General features: G+C 37.0%; 1 protein-coding gene across 11 annotated transcripts in view; it reads left to right on the forward strand.

Moving 5' to 3' along the window:
* Window positions 1–19,521, forward strand: part of CUNH9orf3 (chromosome unknown C9orf3 homolog) — a 204,063-nt gene that overhangs the window by 128,045 nt on the left and 56,497 nt on the right. Inside the window, exon 16 of one of the 11 annotated variants that reach the window (XR_003257161.1) lies at window positions 1,636–5,368. The exons of 9 other annotated variants lie outside the window; for them this stretch is intronic. Coding sequence is in view for 1 of the 2 variants with exons in the window: in XM_026088448.1 (XP_025944233.1) it covers window positions 8,078–8,083 (6 nt within the window). In the remaining variant the exon portion in view is untranslated. Of the gene's footprint in view, window positions 1–1,635; window positions 5,369–8,077; window positions 8,509–19,521 lie in introns of those variants that run through there. One more of the 11 variants, XM_026088448.1, reaches the window with a different exon arrangement.

Consider the following 19,521-nt stretch of genomic DNA (forward strand, 5'->3'; position numbering starts at 1 on the left):
GTTGCTCTTTAAGTATTTTATTTTTTTAGCAATTTTTATTGTAATCTCTCCTTCCCTGCTTCTTTCTCCCCTCTTTTCTTTAACTCTTCTCCTTTGTCTCCTTCAGTCACCTGCATTACTGTTCATGCCTTTCTGTTCATTTTCAGTCCCCCTTCCTGCCTTTTTCACCTTCTTAAGTTCTTCCCTTTTGCTCACCCTGTTTTCTGTTTACAGTACTCTATAGATATTCTTTTGACCTCCTCCAAATATGTGTGCATGCACATATACAAGTGTATACACGCTCAAACCTTCTGCTCATGCGTATGTCATTTTCCCTCTTCTCATACTTTCTTTACTGTTCATTTAGTCTTACCCTGTCTCTACCTTCTCTATTTTTGTCACATAAACAACATTCTGCTGTGCATATTACTGTATTGATACACAGTTCTGATCACTAGATGTACTGACCAGCTAACTGACAAGATGAAGAGACAGGGTAGAGTACAGCTTGGAAAAAGTTGGCTGATTAAAATTAGTAGTGTTGTTTTAATATGCAGAGTGTGATAAAAGTGCTAAATATTATTATTTTTGTTGTTGTTATTATACCGGACTAGGCCTGGTTAGACAGAAAGATTCCACTGTACTTGCCAGTTCTGAGTGTTAGGTGGAAGAAAGCAATCTTTTAATCAGACGAGTGGAATTGTAGTATACGATCTGTATCTACGGTGGAATCTGAGGGGGAGACATTTCTCTTTATTAGGAGACTAGTTCATTTTTATACGTAGATTGATTACAAATTTGGGTATCTATATTGTCTTTGACTGAAGTTCAGTGTTAAAAATGATACATGCAAGCTGCTTTGAAAGCATTCAAGTAGTAGAAAAATGTCACAGGACAGGATACCAAGGATAGTCAGTAATTAAGGGGAACGCTGAAATATATGTGTATATATATAATAGGTAAGGAAGACTAGTTGTTGCAAATTATCAAAAATGAGTTGTCTGCTTTCAGTTTTGGTTTGATTCTACACTAAAACTTTGAGGAGTAATTCAGCTTCTCCAGAATATTTGTTGCTGCTTTCTTGGAAAAACTGTCTTCATGTTTTTAAAGTTTATCTGCCAGTTTACTAAAAATATGATAGCCTCTGATTTTTCCTAGTGGTTGCTGTCATTGATCATTCACTTTCTTCTCGCTCCAAAGAGTTACAATTGTCAGCAGTATTTAAGCTCTGATAATTACCTGAGCAAAAATGACTTTGTTTTGAAATAGCTGTTAAGTTTCTAAAAAGGAAGGGGAAAAAAGCAATTGTAATATGTATGTCTAATGCTAAATGCTATAGCTCTTTTATACTTTAATAATAAATTGACCAGTATAACTGAAAGACAAAATATAGATCTTGTAATTCATTAAAATAAGTTGTGATGTTATATTTTAAGTAGAAAATGTTTTGAAGTCTCAGCAAAAAAACGTAGGGTGGAGAAAATATGATGTGGTAAAAGAAGGGTTCCATATAACTAGGGGATTTACTCAGGACGATGTGCTTCTGCTTATTCATAATAATAATGTGTATTACATGAAAGCTACTTTAAAATCTTAATTCTTACATGTTGTTTGCTTTTCAAAATAAATGTTTTTATATGAATCTGCCAAACTGAGGATCAAAGCAAGGACCAAAGCTGAAACATATCTCTTGAAATTGCACACCATATAGTGCTAACAGCTAAAAGAAACATGGTAAGAAGTTCTAAAGAATTCTTCAAACGGTGTTCGGTGGAGTCACTTCCTCTACCTTACCTTTCCAAATTCTGTTCATCTTGCAGAACTTTCTAGGAACCCTATAAATGTGTTTGTTGGCCTTCACTGATAACATATAACATTTAATTCAGTTGGCAAGCTGGACAAGAGAATTCAGATGGAAAATTCTGTATCCACCTCATGTACAAGAACTGGATTGCAGTAAATATTGTTAAATCATATTAGAAATAGAGCCTGTAGTTTTAAAGTCTTTTCCTCCAAATACATATGAATGTAATTTCAGGCCATTAGAACTAAGCATTTTCAGCATTTAGCTTTCTGTCCCCATAAAAATATCCATATTTATGGATTGTTTGGAAACTGTAATTATACAGGTCCAAAGAACTTTATTATTTTTAGGATAACTGTGCCTCAAAGTTGACTTAAGAAATATTTAATAGAATAAGAAAATACTGCGTCTATATGTAAATATATAAACATTTGAGTGGAATTTTTGGTTTAATCATAATAAGAAAAAAAAAGTCCAGTTCTGTCCCGGGTATCAGCTGTATCTTATTTGCAATAATGTTGTGTCAGGATCTTATTTCTCTTTTGATAGCACCCGTATCTGTTAGCGAGGAAGTGTTGTTGCTTAGCATATTTCACATTTAATCCCCCAAATGGATATTATTATTATGTTGTGAAAGAGTGAATAATTCCCATTAGGCCGCATTTTTAGATCAATGAAAGCATGCATATGATGATGAGCCCACTCCCTTTCACAGTCTGAGATGACCATTTCTAAATTAGGAGAACTCAGGCCAGCATGGCTATGTGTTGAAATAGTTTAAAGTTTACAGATAATTACATCACTGTTAATTATAGTGGTTCAAGCCAGCAGCCATCCCCCTCCTGTGCAGTGAAAGATTAAGGTCACTTTAATGTAAAACACAAGGTTTGTGCAGCAAAGAGAAAAAGCTGTATTAGCAGAGGATTTTTTCCTTTTGATTTGTAGGAGGAATTAGTTAAACTCCTGTGATAGAACACTTTATTTGACAATAAGTCTTATTGGAGGCATTTTAATTAGGTAGTATTTGTGCGTATTATCGCATGATACTAACAGGATAAATTACATTACTGGGATCTACTAATGCCGCTGAAGTTTGGGTCTACTGTTGTTTCTAGTTATAAATCCCTCTGTTTGGCGGCTGAAATGTGCTCCATTTACATCTTCACTTGCAAGTACCTTCTGTCTTTAGTAAAACAGGAAATGGAAAATGTGAGAACAGTTTTGTTCTTTCCAAAATACAGAAAAAAAAAGCATTTGATCATTTTTAATGCTTCTCCAACGTCTCCCCCCATCAGTGTTTATCTAATTACTTCTGAGCAGAAGTGTAGTGAGTTTTGGAACTAGAAAGCAAGATATCACTTTCAGGGCATTTGGAAACCAGAGCAACTTACTACATTGGGAACAAGTGGGGCACTGAATTCCAACATTCCATAATTTTTCTTATACAAAAACTTCATATGGATTTTTTTATGATTTGAGAATATACACTTGCGCATGGCAGTTGATTTAAATGTCCCCAAGTTCTTCCTGATGTGATTGGCTGTAATGACTCCGAAGGAGTCTTAATGGTCTGCTGGCTCAAATGTGCTTTGTTTCAGTATTACATTTAATACACATTGTCAGAAATAGGCTTAACAATTTATGGTGACCACTCATAGCCATTGCCCTCATTCTGTGTCTTTTATCTATTTAGATTATGTTCAGATACTGTATTGTAAAAACACATGTATAGGAGTTTGTAAGAATGGATATCATCATTTAAAGAAATGTATGAGCACAGAAGGCAAAGACTAGAGCTTTTACAAATGTGGCCATAGTCCTAAAAGTAGACACAGGTACCACTCATAATACTGCCCTTCTTTCTCCCTCCGTCCCCCCACAAAAGTCTTTTAAAGCAGGCAAGTAACTCAGCGTAAAAGCAAATATATTCTCTGTGTCTTTAATTAGGCAGGACTGAGTTCTTAAAGATGTAAGTTGTACTATGCTCATTTACTCTATGCTGTATATACTTCTCTTGTGGGCACCGATTGAGTGACTTCTCACAATTGTCTAGTTTCTGTCTTCAGATGCCTTGCTCACAGGCTTTGTGAGCCCTGTACCAGCATTTAAAGCTAAACAATAGTGTCTGAACTTTATCATGGAAATGTGTAGGTATACAGAAAGACTCTTGATGCTGATGAACTATCTAATGTCTGCCTACAGTTTTACTGAAACTGTAGTCTTACTGTGGACAAGTACAAGTAGAACCTTTTCCTTTCCTCTTTTTAAGCTAAGTTCTTACCCTACAGTGAGCACTGCCCAGGCAGTCTCTGTATCTGAACAGCATTCTTGAAGTATAGGAAATATCACTGTTTTAATTCTTCATACGTTTGATTCACAGATGATTTCCAGTAGCAATTTACTTCATAAAGAAGGTGCAAGAAAGTTGTTTTCCTCCTCTATTGTAACTGTGTTCTAGCTAATTAGCAGTTCTCAATAAAAGCTTTTAATTTTATCAAACTGATTATTGATGGAAAAGAAGCTCAGGCAATTACCTTGTTCTGTATGTGTCTTTCTTCCTTTTCTTCCTTTAATTTAGGCCTCTAGTGGGCATTTTCAGTCAAATTTGTTAGTGTTCTGAAACCGCCATGTTCCTGCTGGCGATCCTGTGAGAACAGCCCCATTGAAGGCAAGGCAGAAGTGTGAGCTCCATCATTTCTGGGAACCCTAAYAGCCATATGACGTGGAGAGATTATGACTGTCTCAACCACAGGAAACATTTCTTTTGACACTTTGAGCCTATTAGACAGTTTGATCATGACACACCAGTTCCTAAGAAATTGGATTTCATTACTTTTGATTCTTATAGAACTTACTGTTTTGATTTTATGAACTGTATTCTACATACTTTGCAGGTCACATGCCTCGTATGTGGTGAACACCCACAAACTCAGGCATGCCATGTCTTTCAAATGTGGATCTAATAATGAATTTGCCTTACAGTTGTTTTCTTCCTCCACTTCTAACACAAATACCTGAGAAAAAAGAGGGGTTTGGGACTTAGCTTGGAAGGCTGGTGAGCATTTTGCCTATGTTCTCTCATCCATGTTGCAAAAGGAAATGAAATAAAGCTACACAGTATTAAATGTTTCCATGTCCAAGATCCTGTTTATTTCAAAGAAAAGATGACCAGCTCAGTGCCAGTTTTGCAATAACTATAGTTGTTGTCTTGCTTTTGTTTAAATTCAAGAGATTTCTCTGCGTTTTGGCTGTACTTCTGAGGAACTCAGTGAAGCTACTCACATGTTTAAATGCTTTGCTGAACCAGGCCTTAATCAGTCATCCTCAAGATCTCCTTTCTAAGTGACCACTTTTCTTATTGAAGAGGAGATTTGTTTTCTGTTTGCCTGGAATGTTTTTTTTTTTTTCCTGGGAGATGTGATGTGAATTTTTTTTTATCTTAGAGCATAGACAAGCCATTGAGTAGGGCTTTTTTATTTTTTAGCCAAATTTTGAAGGAGAATAATTGCAGAATTCATTTGTTTTAAGCTCTTAAGAATTTCCTTTCCACTCCTGCAATTTCCCCTCCCCTCCTCTGCCTGCGAAAGCCAAAAATGTGTGCCCTTCTGAGCGTATGCCAGTTTATGGTGTGAAAAACCCATAAGGCAGAATTAAGTGCAGGTTTTCTTAGATTAACACCCAAATTAAACTTCACTATGGCATGACCTTTCTTTTTTTAACTTCTTTACTTTCAATGTTACTCTGAGTAAGCCACTTAAATTTTCAAATGCTTATTAGAAAATAGAAGGAAATTGAAATTTTACAATTTTTTTGCTGTTTCTCTTTTCTGTAGCAGGCTGTATTGACTACTAGCATTTGTGCTTAGGAGAACTGATTGCTTGAAGAGACAGGAAGGTAGCAGAAGGGATCTTGAGGATTTATAGATACAGATAGGAGATTTTTAGATACAGAAGATGTATTTTAAGTTTTCTTTTTTAAACAATACATTTTTTTGATATATCAAACTTTTGTGCTAACACACCCTCTTATTCTGTAATAGCTGCAATATTTATCAGGGAATTAAACATTTGCTCCTCTTTGAAAAAATACCACACCTACTTATCAATAAGGGGAGGAAACACATATGATAACAGGATTTTTTCTGTACTTTCTGTGCATTGCTCCTAATTTTATGACACCTCTGAGCTGTATTAAAGCAGCGTCTCAGCACAGCATGTTAACTAGTAGTGTGAAGATACAGCTGTAACAGGAGGGCACATTTCCAAAATGCCTTCCATTGAAGGAGTGTAAAGTGGCTTTTTCGTCGGAGGACCTTGTTACCATAGAGTGAGATACTGCAAAAACATATAATGTATTTCCTCTACTGCCATTGCTGAAAGGTAGAGAATTTTAATATTTTTCCTTGTTTTACAGATGGGGAGCCAAGGCACAGAGCTGCTAGGTAGCTTGTCCAAAGGTACCTAGGAAGGTTGTGCAGAGCAAGGAGATGGACTGAAATTTTCAAGTTTGAGTTTGGTGTCCTAACATGCTTAAACTTTCACCTGAGGGCTCTCTTTGTTATAAATACCAGGGAATTAAGATGCACAATTTTCCATGAGGCGGTTAGTGCTTAAGGCATCAAAGTATGGACAGGTTGGATAGTTTATCTAAGGTGATACATTTAAGCTGTAATAGAGCAGGGAGCAGAAGCTAGTACTGTGACTGTTTTTCAGAAGAATACTATAAAAGGCCCAGTGCATACAGTAGTATAGCTGAAAACATGAACATGTGTAGGGGAGGATACAATTTATGAATATTTATATTGCAGTAGAACATATTTTCTAGTAATTAATTAAGGTTATGGCTAACAGTTCTGACTGTAAGCATCAAATATAAGTGTTGGCTTTGAGTGTATTTTAAAGGATAGTAATTTAATGGATAGCAATTTACCTTTTTATCTTTGTCTAAATGACTGCATGCTCTCCTGTAACTTACAACACAAAGGGAGATTATAATATATAATAAAAACTTACTAAATCATTGTTTTTCAGTGCAAATAGTTTTGATTGTAAAACATTGAGGCATGGTATGATAGGCATGATGCTGAGTATAGAAGCCGGAAATGTGCCCGTATATTGTCTGCTCAGCATAGAAAGAGGTATGAGGGATACCTCTGCTCCTCTCTTACTGAGCTGGAGGTAGTAAAAAGCAGGGATCTATGAAAAAGAACAATTGTATACATAATTCTTTACTATACAAGTATATTCGTCCTAATGATGTGTGATGCTTTGTAAATAGGTAGACAGAAATACAGAGGTAAATATCTTGTGTGAATGTCTGGGTATTGATCTAGCCTTCTAGTATAAAGTGGCACATAATTAAATATTTAAAGGGTTAAATTTAATTAAAGGTAGCTGGCCAGACCATCAGATTTTCTTATGGTTTCCTGTGCAGTTTGTCAGGGACATAGGGAGTTCTGAAAACAAGCCATTTTGTTCTTACAACAAAACGGGTGTGTTTCATATCTTGCACTTGTTTTTAATCAGTTATAGCCTGTGAACGTCCTGTATAGGAATTTGTTTGAAGTGTGTTTTTAAAAAGGGAGGTTGTATAATACCAGTGACCTAGATGGCGTGTAGACAGTAAGTCTTTTCATTTGTTTTCTCTTGTCCAGAGCATTGAGACAGGAAGCATTCTTAGAATTATTTTTAGATTTTTAAAAGTCAACCTTGATTTCCTCATGTAACAGTAATCCCTTGGCAAGGCCTAAAAGCAATATTGTTTACTCTTCCATTGTGCCATATGCTTACAATTTTTGCTTTATTTCGGGTGCCTATCTATTAAGAAAGTACTTAAAAAACAATTTATACTGAATTGTCATATTTGAACTGTTTGGGTACAGAGGAAAGTGCTTCTTAATGTATCCATGATTCTTGTCATGTGTGTCTAAATCAGACACAATAGGTGGTTTGATTTGTTGCAGTCCAGTGAGATGATCATGTCAAAGAGACTGATCACTTTCTTGCTCTATAATTACCTGTTGTCTTTATTACATTGCATTTGTAGTGACAGAAAGACAGTGTGTAATTAGGAGTCAGTAATTCTGGTTCCCTTCTTAGCTTATATCCTCCTTATTTTCCAATCAAGCAGTAAACTGAAGAAGTGAACTACAGGTCTGAATGAATTTTATACCGAGGTTATGGAGTGGCTGCTGCTTTAGTTGATGAGTCCTTTTAGTCTTTTTTCAACCAAGAAAAATTGGGTCTGTCAGTGTTTTTCTGTAACCCCTATCTTTGCTCCTCATTCCATTTTCAGTGTTAAGACCTGGGAAACCTCTGTGGAAATGTCGTCTGAAATATGCATAGGATGCAGAATTACTGAAACTTCTTATCCTTTCTTCTACCACACAGATGAACTAGGCTATACAGAGAGAGTAAGCAGGATTTGACTTTTGCATCTTTGTGATATGAAAATATACTTAGCTACTTGTTTTGTTACTTGGGAAGCTAACAATATTTATAAAATATAAAATCAGATTAATAGATGCAGTGACTGTGAGAGTTCAGGGAGTTGCTGTTTGTTTTTGCTTGGTGTCAAAGCAATGACTGATTGTTCAGAGTAAGGAGATAGAAATGTTAATTGTTCTTTGTGCCAGAGATCAGCTTTTTAGTATCTTATTTGTATTTGTCTGCAACACAACCTGATGTTTGCAAATCACATGCAAGACAGTGTTTGACTGTATTCCTTTCATCAATAAAAAGCTGGTGTCTTTCAGCTTCTCTCTTCCTGCGTCATCTTTATCTGAATGTTTTTATTACCCTCAAACCTTATAATGAGCCAAATGAATAAAATGTTGTAAAAATGTCTTTGGATGACAGAATAAAAATCCCTCATGGCTCAACAAGTCTGCCATAGAAAAGAGTTACTTTTGGAGAATATTATGTGTACTTGAGTTTTAACTGGCCATAACATTGCAAGTGTGTCTGTTATATGTTTATGAAAGCCTCATTATGGACACAGAAACGGGAACACTGGATTACTCACCTGCAGATCTAAAAAAAACAGAATAGCTCAATGTTCATGACACAGAGGAAGAACTGGAAAGTGAGAAAAGTTGGATCAATTTGCCATTGCTTTCATTATAATTCTAGTTATACTTGCTTTTTTTTTATATATAAACTTGTAAGTGGCAAAATGGAAAGTGACCAAGCTGTGAAATGTTATCAACATAGATAACATCCTTAATATCATAAAAGGCTCATTGCTCTTAGCATCTTGGCTGAGGAGGAGCTATAGGTAGGGGTAGGAAAAGAATTGCAGGAGGAGAGTTGAAACTTTTCACCCTGCCCCCGGTGCCTGTGTATCCCACTGGAGAAGCTTCTGTTCTCCTTTGGGAATATTACAACTGGCCCCATTGTTGGCCTGTGAAGCACTCCAAAATAGGGCATAAATGCAAAGTAGCTTTTAGTTACAGGTAGGAAGAATTTGGCTGCTTAATTATGTTGTGTTTGCTTTTTAATATTAGGAGATAGGAGAGAGGGGATGAAGGGATGTATTGAGGGAATGTCAAGCTAAAGATGCCCTTACAAGGATATCCTTCATATTCTAGAAACTAGCATAGTGCAAGTGGCTTTTTTCCAGTTTACTGAATTTATTACCATCTTGGCTTAGTTATGAGTGGATTGGGTGGGTTTTTTGCAACGCTGACTCTTTCCAAAGTACTGGCAAAGATTTAACAGTAATCCAGCTGAGTGCCCCAAAGGGTTTGCGCTGAAATTCTGACTTTCCTATTAAATTAGGCATGGTTACAAGACAAGAATTATTTGAAGTTTTTATGAAGCATGTGACTGACAGAACAAGCAACTGGGATGCAAATAGTTTTCATGTATGTTTTCTTTGTTGGGTCAAAAATGTATTCAGGATACAAAAGGTTCTTATTTGTGGAGCGACTTGAAGGGACTCTCCCAAAAAGATATTTTTTAATTTTTAAAATAAGACCCTCAAACTTCTCCCTCTCCCCCCAGGTTTCCTCTTTACAAAGCTTCCCCCTTTTTCTAAACACCTATAGCTACATACAACTATCCTGTATATTTTAACTAAACTGTTTCTTTTTTAATGCATCTATATGTATAGACTTGCTGGTAACTGTATTTTTGAAATATTTTAGCAAATGTCTTCTGTGAAGTAGTAATGGCCAAATGGACTTCCCATGTGTTACGTTGGCCTGCTTTATATCTATGTTGCTGTGATTCCATGGCAGTGTGTTGGAGGCATTCCTGCCTGTGTTATGTGTTATGTTATGGATGAGAATCATGAAAGAAATGTTGTTTCATGCTACTTCAGGCAGAAACTTCTGTTAAACTTTGAACTGACCAATCACCATACCACTAATTTTTGTTTCAAGCTAAAATTGTGCTCTGCATTTGAAATGGGTTGATAACCCTATATTTGACAAGTTTAGGTTGCTGTATGATTAGAGAAAACAATGGTAAAAATTCTGCCAGTCACCGGTCAATCTGCACTTGAGTCTTCTCCACTGTTCTTGCTGGATTAGACCCGTGTAGGTCTCAGGGTTAGCAGCACTGAGTGCTTTGCAGGAAATGAAAGGTAGAGTGGCACAATGATTAAGTCTTAGTCTCTCCACAGTACCGTGTACCAAATGCAGTTCTTTTATTTTTGTTTTCTTTCCTGCATTTTATCCTGTCTGCATGCATTTCCAGATTGGTTTCTTTCCATGTTCCCTACCCTGCCTTCCCACATTACTTTGTTGTGAAGTCTTGCGTTTCAACAACCTGTTTTATTTCCTCCTTTTGCAAAAAGGCTGTCATAAGGGTGAAAATCCATTCATAGCCAGTGTTTAGATACACTATTTTAATGAATGCCCGTCCTTCACTCACTTTAGATCTTTGAGCCTTTTTTTTTCTGGCTTGCCTATGAAAAAAGAGGGAGAAGATTAAAGGTTGGTGTTTGTCTGGCTTGTTCTCTTTAATTGAGTCAATGGGAAGTGAATGCATCTTTCTCTGCGGAGCAACTGTGTGATACTACTGATACTCTTGTCTTCCTTTCTTTTCTTCCTGTACCCTTGCTCTTGTGTGCTTGTTACATATAATAGCAACTGTAGAGAATGCATTCTTCATGGATGTGTCTGTTTTATGAAGGATTTTAGGCATTTTTGAATGCACCGAAAATATTAAAACATAAAAATTGAATTTACATTAATACTGTGATGATTTCATTTTAGCTTAAATATAAACAAGGTAGAACTTCAATGAAAATAGGATCATAATTTGGGGGTGAGGGTTACATACGACCAAAAAGCTGCTGCATATTTTGGCTCTATCTCATCTCAGCTCCATCTCTCCCACTCATTTTAGATGCTAAAGGAAGATCCATTCATTTGCTGAGGACTAGTGCTTTTGAAATAGGCCTTCCAGTGACAAAGTAGACTGTAACAAGATGTTTTTTTAGACCCAACTGGAGACAGAGTATCTCTGTTAAAAGTTCACTCCCAATGAAATGTTTATACAGTATGTTGACCATTTTGATAGCCGGACTGTGGTTCTGGGGAGAACAGTGTCTATACAGAACATTTTGTTTCTTTCTTTGACTGTGGGCAAAATTGAGCCAAAAATCAGTTATATCTAAAGGTTGTTCAGTGTTTTGAAGGAAGTGAGTTACGTATTTCAGTCTCAACAGAAATGGCTCCTAAAAGAGCTAACAAGAAAGCTAGTATTACTTAAAATCCTTTTTTGATAGTTTCAGCAAAAGCCAAGGCTAGGATAGATTTGAAGATGCCTATCAACATCTGAGCCTCTGAGTTGATGCTAGTGCTTCTCGGCTTTGTATCTTTTGCAGCCTTTAAAGTCACTCTATTTGGAAAGGAAAAAAGCTAATTTTCCATTATTTACTCTGGTTTTTCTTTTGGTATTTTGTTTTGCTTCTAAGTGTGGTATTCATTCTGGAAATATGCAGTTCATACAGGGGGAGACGATACATTTGAACTGAGCAAGATGTAAGGACTGAATATTTAGTATGTAAGCCAGTCAGTCAAAATGCTGAATCATTGAGCTCTTTCAAAAGTAAATCCTTTGCTAAGTCAATTAACATTTTCGTTGTTAAACTGAGGGGAAGCAGGAGACAGCTGACTAACTCTCAGCAGGAACTGCAGTTGAAAATGTGTGTAAGAGAGAGCAATCACTAGTAAGTATTGGATGAATGTTTACAGTCAAACCGTAAGTAATTGGGAGAGGGCTGAGAGAGATGCCCAGTTATTGCCTCAAAGAGAAGGAAAAAATAGTTCAAGAAAAGCCAATATGAGGAGAGAATCTGAGTTTAAAAGGGATACAAGCTGTGGTTTTTCAGGGAAGGAGTTCCTGTCCTTGTTAAGAAAGGCTTTCTCCCAAATGGGAGTATCCCTCTCTCAGTGGGTGTTGACAGCATGTAGCAATTCCCAACCTTTACGGCATGCAGTGCCTTCTGGCTAGTTTGCTATTAGGAAATTTCTGCATAAAATGTTTCAGGTTTTGTATTCTTTCTAATATCTTTGTTTCCATATACAAACCTAATGTTAGAATCTTCTCTGGCTGCACTGCTTTAAGATTAGTTAACAGAGATACCCTCTTGAAGTCATTATGAAAATGTGTGTCTTTCCTTCTCACATCAGTCTGGAAAGCTCCCAAATTGCAGATCAAGCACCTGGGTGATGGAGGGGAGACTTTAAAATTCACAGTGAGAAGTGGATTTTATACACACTTGGATATCTGATAAAGTGTTTTTGGATTTACTGCAGGATTAATTACCTTACAACAAAGAGCAAACTGGTTTAACCAGGAGTTCTCGTTATTAACAATAATAAAAGTAGTAAAAGTATTAAAAATAGAATACACAGCAAACAGGATGTCTGGTCATAACTGTGCAGTTTCAGTTGCCCGGTATTTATGTAATTGAACTTCTGTGCTGAGATCAGAGAGCAGTGAGAGCCTCATGACTGTGGATAAAAATCCCGTTTAATTTGATCACACCAATATGGCAATTTCAGGAAGGAGTTGGTTACCATTTAAGGATGATGCGGAGAAATGAGTAAGTGCCCACATGGAACAGCACGTATGTTGCTCTCTTGTTTTACCTGGAGTTGTGATAAGTGGAATTGTGGTTTTTTGTTACTATTGGTGTTAAAAGTATTTCCTTCTCTCTGTTATTAAAGTTGGATGTAGTCTGTCTGGAGTACAGAGACTTTATTTCAAGTTACTGAACTTGTTTTACCAAATGCATTAACAAACCAATAGTTTTGAGAAAATGGGTTGTGCTTCTTGGCCAAAATGAAATAGTGAGCACTCAGTGCATCATGGGAAATGTTCTTCATTGACCATTTAAAGTAGAACTATTAAGAAAATTCTTTCTTCGACTCTGTAGACAAACAGGCGTGCCTGCAGCCTAAAGTTGGGACCAGACAGCACTGACATTTCGGCATAGAGAACAATTTGTGTTCACAATCCCTGCCTATTGTACGATTGTAGATGAGGCAGTCAGGCTGACTCCAGAAAGCTGGAGTGTGCAGAGCTGCTCTTAGTGCCATATGCAAATACATTTTTTGTATTCATATTGTTATGAAATTCAGTCAGCTGTGCCAGCAACATTTAGCTGAAATCAACCTTCTCTATTGTGTACTGTCTTGTTAATCTGAAAGTTTCCATCTCTTTCAACTGAAAAGCCAACTGTCTTAAGTTTTAAGGAGTTAATACATGAACAGAACAAAAGAAAAATTATGAGATGCTATTTTTGAGAGTTGGTAGCAAATCTTGCAACTTACTGAGAATATTGGTAGCATCTCTGAATATAAAGGAGGCTTAAGACTCACGGCTTTTAAAATATTAAAAGCACTAAAAATGAGGCTATCCGTTTTCAGCATTTGGAGGAAAAGAGACTTTCAGAATCAGCATATGTCAGTAAATAAACATTTTTTCTCAATGTTCAGCAGACTTTCCTCTGAGTAATCCATGAGATACTATTTTAAGAACACCTGAAGCTTTTGTTAAGTGTCTCAAAATGTGTATGCAGTTTTCCATGAATCAATATTATATAAAATTGTTTTCCAGATAAGTGTATCTATGTAAATAAATAAAATAATAATATTGATAGAGGCTCAGAAATTTCCCCAAACCAATTCTGTGGAACAATTGCATATCAGTAATAGAAAGAACATGTCTTGAAGAATTAATATGGTTGCCACAAATGCGTCTGATTTTTATTATTATTTTTTAAATGAAATTCTGTTATTTCTTACTGATCTGGGCCTCAATTTTGTGATAATTCATGGAGGCTAACAGAGTTATACACAGAGATCTTTGTTTTGGCTCCCTCCCAAGTTCTTTGTTTCAGGTTTGGTATTGCCCTAACTTTTTGATTTTTCCTCTTTTTCCTTTTAAAGGAAGGTTGGCTTGCCAGTATCAGAAATTCTGTTGCATATCAACACATATATTAACAGCATACTTGAAGTAAAACTTATTTGAAATACATATTCCTGGCTTATTTCTTCATGTTCTTTTGCCAAGCCATTTGTTTACTGAACCTTTGAAAAGCAGAGATATAATTTTCAATTAACTGAAGGAATGTGCAACATTCAAATACCACACCCAGCCTGCTTAGGAGGACAATATTTTTTTGTGCCTACATGCCCTTGAATAGTTAAGGGGCAGGTTTTGGGTTGATGTCAGTTTATAGTGGAAAAATACAAGTCTGAAACTATTGCCTGAGAAGGCAAAATGTGTACGTGAAAGTAGAATGCTGGAAGAAATACGGAGAACATTCAGTACAAGAAGCATAACCTTCTTAAAGAAATGGCACCATTATTAGTGGAATGGGAATGACAAAAAGCTCTAGTCAGGATTCGATTCCCTCTTAGACTGGGGGCATCTTAATTTGTTAAAAAACATCTTAATTTGCTGATTTCTTAAATGTGAAAAGAAGGCATAGCTTATATATGATATGGCTTTCCCCCTTCTTCCCAAAAGAGTGAAAAGAGATGCTGTGTTTTAAGAAATATGTTTGTCAGTTTATAATTGGTTTCATTATAACTTTTTTTAGTTGAAAAGAGATGTTTTTAAAAGAAGCAGGTTTTAAAGCTGAGCCTTCAGGAGGTTGTTGTTAATAGTATGGTTTTTAGGACCTTGTAGTACAGCAGACAAGGTTCAAGGATTTCTACCTTGTGTTCAGTCATTACTGGAAGTGTTGGAAAAGGAAGATTAATCCTGTCTCTCATTTAAATCCCTTCTAAGTCCTTGCTTGGTCCTCTGCAAGGACCACATCTCTTCCTGTGCTGTCTACGTTTCAGCAAAATAACGGGCTTGAGTGAGAACACACACATGTTTTGGGTTTGTGACAGCAGAGGATGTGGATTTAATTCTGAAAAGGTGGGTTGGTTTGGTCTACAGTAAATGTACTCAACACCCACAGAAGGCTTCCTTCCTCCCCAGCTGGTGTCCTTGCCAGCTGCTTGGCTTGCAGCTGGTGGAGGTTCACAGGGCTTGGTGTAGGCAGAGCTGCCCTTACAAACTGACTGTCGTTTCTTGAGGTGAATGCTAGGGGCACAGCAAACTCTCCTCAAGAGTGTGGGGAGACATCCATGGTGAGGCCAGATGGTTTAAAACTTAACCATCAAGTGTAGAAGGCCAGGTCCTCAGGCATGCGAGGACATGGTGGGCAGGGTCTACATTTCTCCCCACTGGCTCTGGAGGCATCCAATGGCTAGCCTGCTGCCACCTGCTCACCCAGCCCCTTCCACTCTGCGGTGGCGGTAGTGGCTCTCCAGAGGCCACTTGGCCAGTCCCAAGTCATCTTGGAGTTTGTTTCAGCCTTTCGCTGGAACCTAAAGTTTTTAAATACTTTTTGGGTCCCAGGGTTACCAATTTATATACTCTCAGGGAGCAGATTGACAAATTTTATGACTTCAGGAGATGATACTTTAAGTTAAATACCAGCAAAAATGACAAATTGTATGGGTCACCAAGTGTGTTCTTTCCTAGGTTCTGGCTCTAAACCATCACTGTTTTATCATCCTCTTCCCCCTTATCTCTTTAAACTCACATAACAGAAGTTTTTTATGTTTTGTAGGTGTATTCACAGGACATTGAAAATCAATACAAAATTGTGTTGTTGATCCGTAATAGTTATTATTGATGGTAGGTTTTCATAGAATAGATTGTTAGCAGGTGCTCCTCCATTATGGATTGATAGTAACTTGGTTACATTTTAATGGGCCAGCTTGCCTGATTTAAACTCCTTCTGCTTAAATGTCAGTAGCTATTTATTTTTGTTTTCAGATTATGACCTCTATAAAAAGAAGAAAAAGAGGGTAAATAYAATCATAAAACTTAATTTCATTCAAGATGCAGCAAATTCTGTTTTTTTGGTCAGAAACTCAATCTTCACTTTTCATTTTTGTTTTTACAGGGGTCTGTATATAGGAGCACCAGGCAGAGTATGTTGCATGTTGTTTTGTGAAGTGTTGTTTTGTGAATATGTAAAAGAATAAAAGCAGCTTTCTATCCCAAACTTTTTTTTTCTTTCTTTGGTCAGACATTTTAATACTGGGACAATTTCAAATCTAGGCAACATAGCTCTTTAGAAATGTACTATTTGTAGGGTTCCAGTCCTTAAGTAAGCTTGTCACAGGCATGTGATGTTCTTGTCCACAATAACCCCTATGGAGTATACCCCAAAGGACAGACTGGCCATTTTACATGTAGGAAGAAAACTGAGAGGATTGTAGAGCTCAGATTTAGCTGATACTAGTGCAAGTTTTCACAAAAGCGGTATGTGCGCATTTACTGTTCTGGGAATGCAGCCACAGAATTAATGTTTGCAGATCTGGCCTTTAAAATTTTTTTTTGTGGTTTTAAGTTTACTTTTGAGTTTGAGTTTAAATGTGAGGATTTGGGTAGAGCATGTCTGTCCATTAGTTCTGATGGTGGAGGGCTATCTGTTTTGAATGAAGTCTTTTTGTTTAGTCCCATGTCACATTTTGCTTCAGTGATTCACTGCTTTATAATCCATTTAAAGGAGCTGCTTTGTGCAAGTTAGAATACAGTATTCCATGTAACAAGAAGCCACTTGTATTCTTGGAATAAATCTATATTAATTTGAAACAAATGTCACCATGTATGTTTTTTCTTACAAAACTGTGGACTGGTGTAAACTTTGTATAACCTAGAGACTGCAATAGCACTATACTGAGTGTAAAACTACAGAACTTGGTGCCCTGCATCAACTTATAGATAAGCCCTATAATTCTGTGATTGTTCTGTTTCACCTGTTTATAATGTTCATATTGCTGTATCTTGGCAGTGGCATGACAAATAATTTTCTGTTTTAAGAGGTCATGGAACAGTAATTTAACTGTCCAAATATTGGCTATTGTTTTAGTTTTTCTTTCCCTCCATCTTGAAAATATTCAGAAATTCATTTGCATGAAACAGGAGAGTGACTAAACTTCTCCAGTAATCTAATTGTAGGTCCAACATTTGTGCCTTTCAAATTACAGAAGCTAGATGTAGGCAATGTAAATTGTTCTGAAGCCTCTATAGCATGTATAGCTAAAACGACCCATTGGTTTCTGAATGTTCTTCCACAGTGCAGAAATATCACATCATTTGGCAATATTAGAAAGATCAGTTTTGAGAGATTAGTATAGGATAACAGGGAGGATAGTTGGTCGGGCCACATTACATTAGCATGGCTGTAAGAATAGGTATGCCTAGTGATTGAATTGCTTTTCATAGTTCTTTACAGATATGGTCAGTACTTTGCTTTCATAAAAGCAGCACTTAGTGTTTCACGTCTGTAACAGGAGAGACAAAATGATAAAAAGTTAACTGCAAAGGAAAAAGAAACCTCGGTTTGGGCCAAAAAGTACAAGATCAGACATCTGTGTGCCAGATATACATGTTTCTGAGAGTGTTTCTGCTCAGTGGTCTGCACAAAATGCTATTCTTTATTTAAACCAGCTTTAGATGGGTTTCTGTGAGAGCTGGAGATTACAGTTTAGATGAATCATTTTTTATTCTTAGCGCTTCCTCCATCTTCATCTACCTTTTCTGACTTTTAGCAAGTTTTCTCCTGCTTACTGTTGCTGGGACAGTGGCTCTGAAGTCCCTTGCCTTTGTGTTTGCTTTACACGTGGTGGTTGTTACTTATGCTGAAGGAGCTTTCCTGGGTGTCCTGGAGGTGTTCCCCTGTACTTTACATTTTCCGAAGAAAACAGTGTGGTGCTATATAAGCTCTGGAAGGACAACTATGGATCTTTTGTGTGCTTGGCTAGACAATGAGCCTCAGTAAAGTAGGAGGCACTGTGTTTAATCCTGTGAGGCTTCCTTTCCCCCAAGTGGGTAGTTGTTGAGCATATGGCCTTGCAGAGCCCCCGTACAAACATCAATGCTCATTTATGGCTCCCTATTGGCAGTTTGATGAGAAATTTCACTCCACTCTTAAAGAATGAAATCAGATTCATCTAAAGGGACCTACTTCCTGTAAAACTGTAATGCTCACTGGCATTTGTCATGTTCTTTTATTTCTGAACTAGTAGAATCCCATTTGTGTTTTACCAGTGCTTTTTGCTTACTATTACGAAGGTTTGCATTAGCGCGGCAGTGTTCTTATTCTGCCCTGCTTGCTCCAATTTTCTTATTCTGAGTTGTTGAATACCAACTGCCAAAGAATTTTCCACATTCCATAGCCTTCTTTTTTTCCAGGAGGATGGTGTTGTATACACAGTATATGACTTCAAGGTATCATCTTACAGCTCAATTTTCAGGATAACCTGAATTCTTCAACCTCAAGATTCTCCAAGGCATAGAATTATGTATAGCTAGTAACTCCTGCCTCAATTGATTTGAGAAATCACCCTCATGCCATATAGATTTTTCCCTCCCTTCTGCTAAAGTCCAGGCACTGGCCTGCCTTATGCTTCTCCAGCACTGCTAACAAAGAAGAAGTTAGATTTGAAAATGGAGTTCTCAGTCCATTGCATAGTTTTGAACACCAGCCCCAAGGTCACTTAGACTGTTTTATCTAAGTTACATAAGTCATTCTTTCTTCCCCTTTGCCCTTTTCCATAATTGTTTTCTACAACAATATATCTGCTTCAAGGACATTCCCATCTGATTTTGGAGAAGAGGAAGAAAGCTGATCAGCTCCCAGGAAATTCTTCTGGTAACTGCAAGGGCTGGACTTGTGATATTGTGGTATTAATAGTTGCTGTTCTGAGATTTTACACATGCTGCCTTTAATTGTCGTTCACCTCCTAAAAGGAATGAAGATTATTTTTAGTCTTGTTTCCTATAACATGCTCACATAAGGCAAATTTCTGTGTATATGTATTTGTCCATATGTCTTTTTTAGTAACCTGGCTGATTTAAATATATCAGAAAGGCAGATGTCAAAGTGAAACCTAGCCAGATAGAGGAAGACGACTCAGTAAAAGGCATCATCAAAAGAGAGTTCGTGGTTTGTTAGTCATGGGGGGTCCCACTGTATAAAGGCTGTAGAAATACCTGAATGAACCTCAGTTGAGTTTACAATTGACCACAGGACACAACTCCAGGGGAATCCTGAACTTCATGGATTCTGATACTTCTGGAACAACTTTTTGCTCCATGATGCTCCATTGTGATGAAGTGAAGCTCTCCCTTGTGTAGCATTATAAATCTCTTACAGTAGCATCAAAGAGGCAGGTAGGATGGTGGGTGCACCCAGAACTAGGAATT

This window comes from Apteryx rowi, unplaced genomic scaffold, assembly GCF_003343035.1.
Source record: "Apteryx rowi isolate R43461 unplaced genomic scaffold, aptRow1 scaffold_77, whole genome shotgun sequence".
Taxonomy (NCBI): domain Eukaryota; kingdom Metazoa; phylum Chordata; class Aves; order Apterygiformes; family Apterygidae; genus Apteryx; species Apteryx rowi.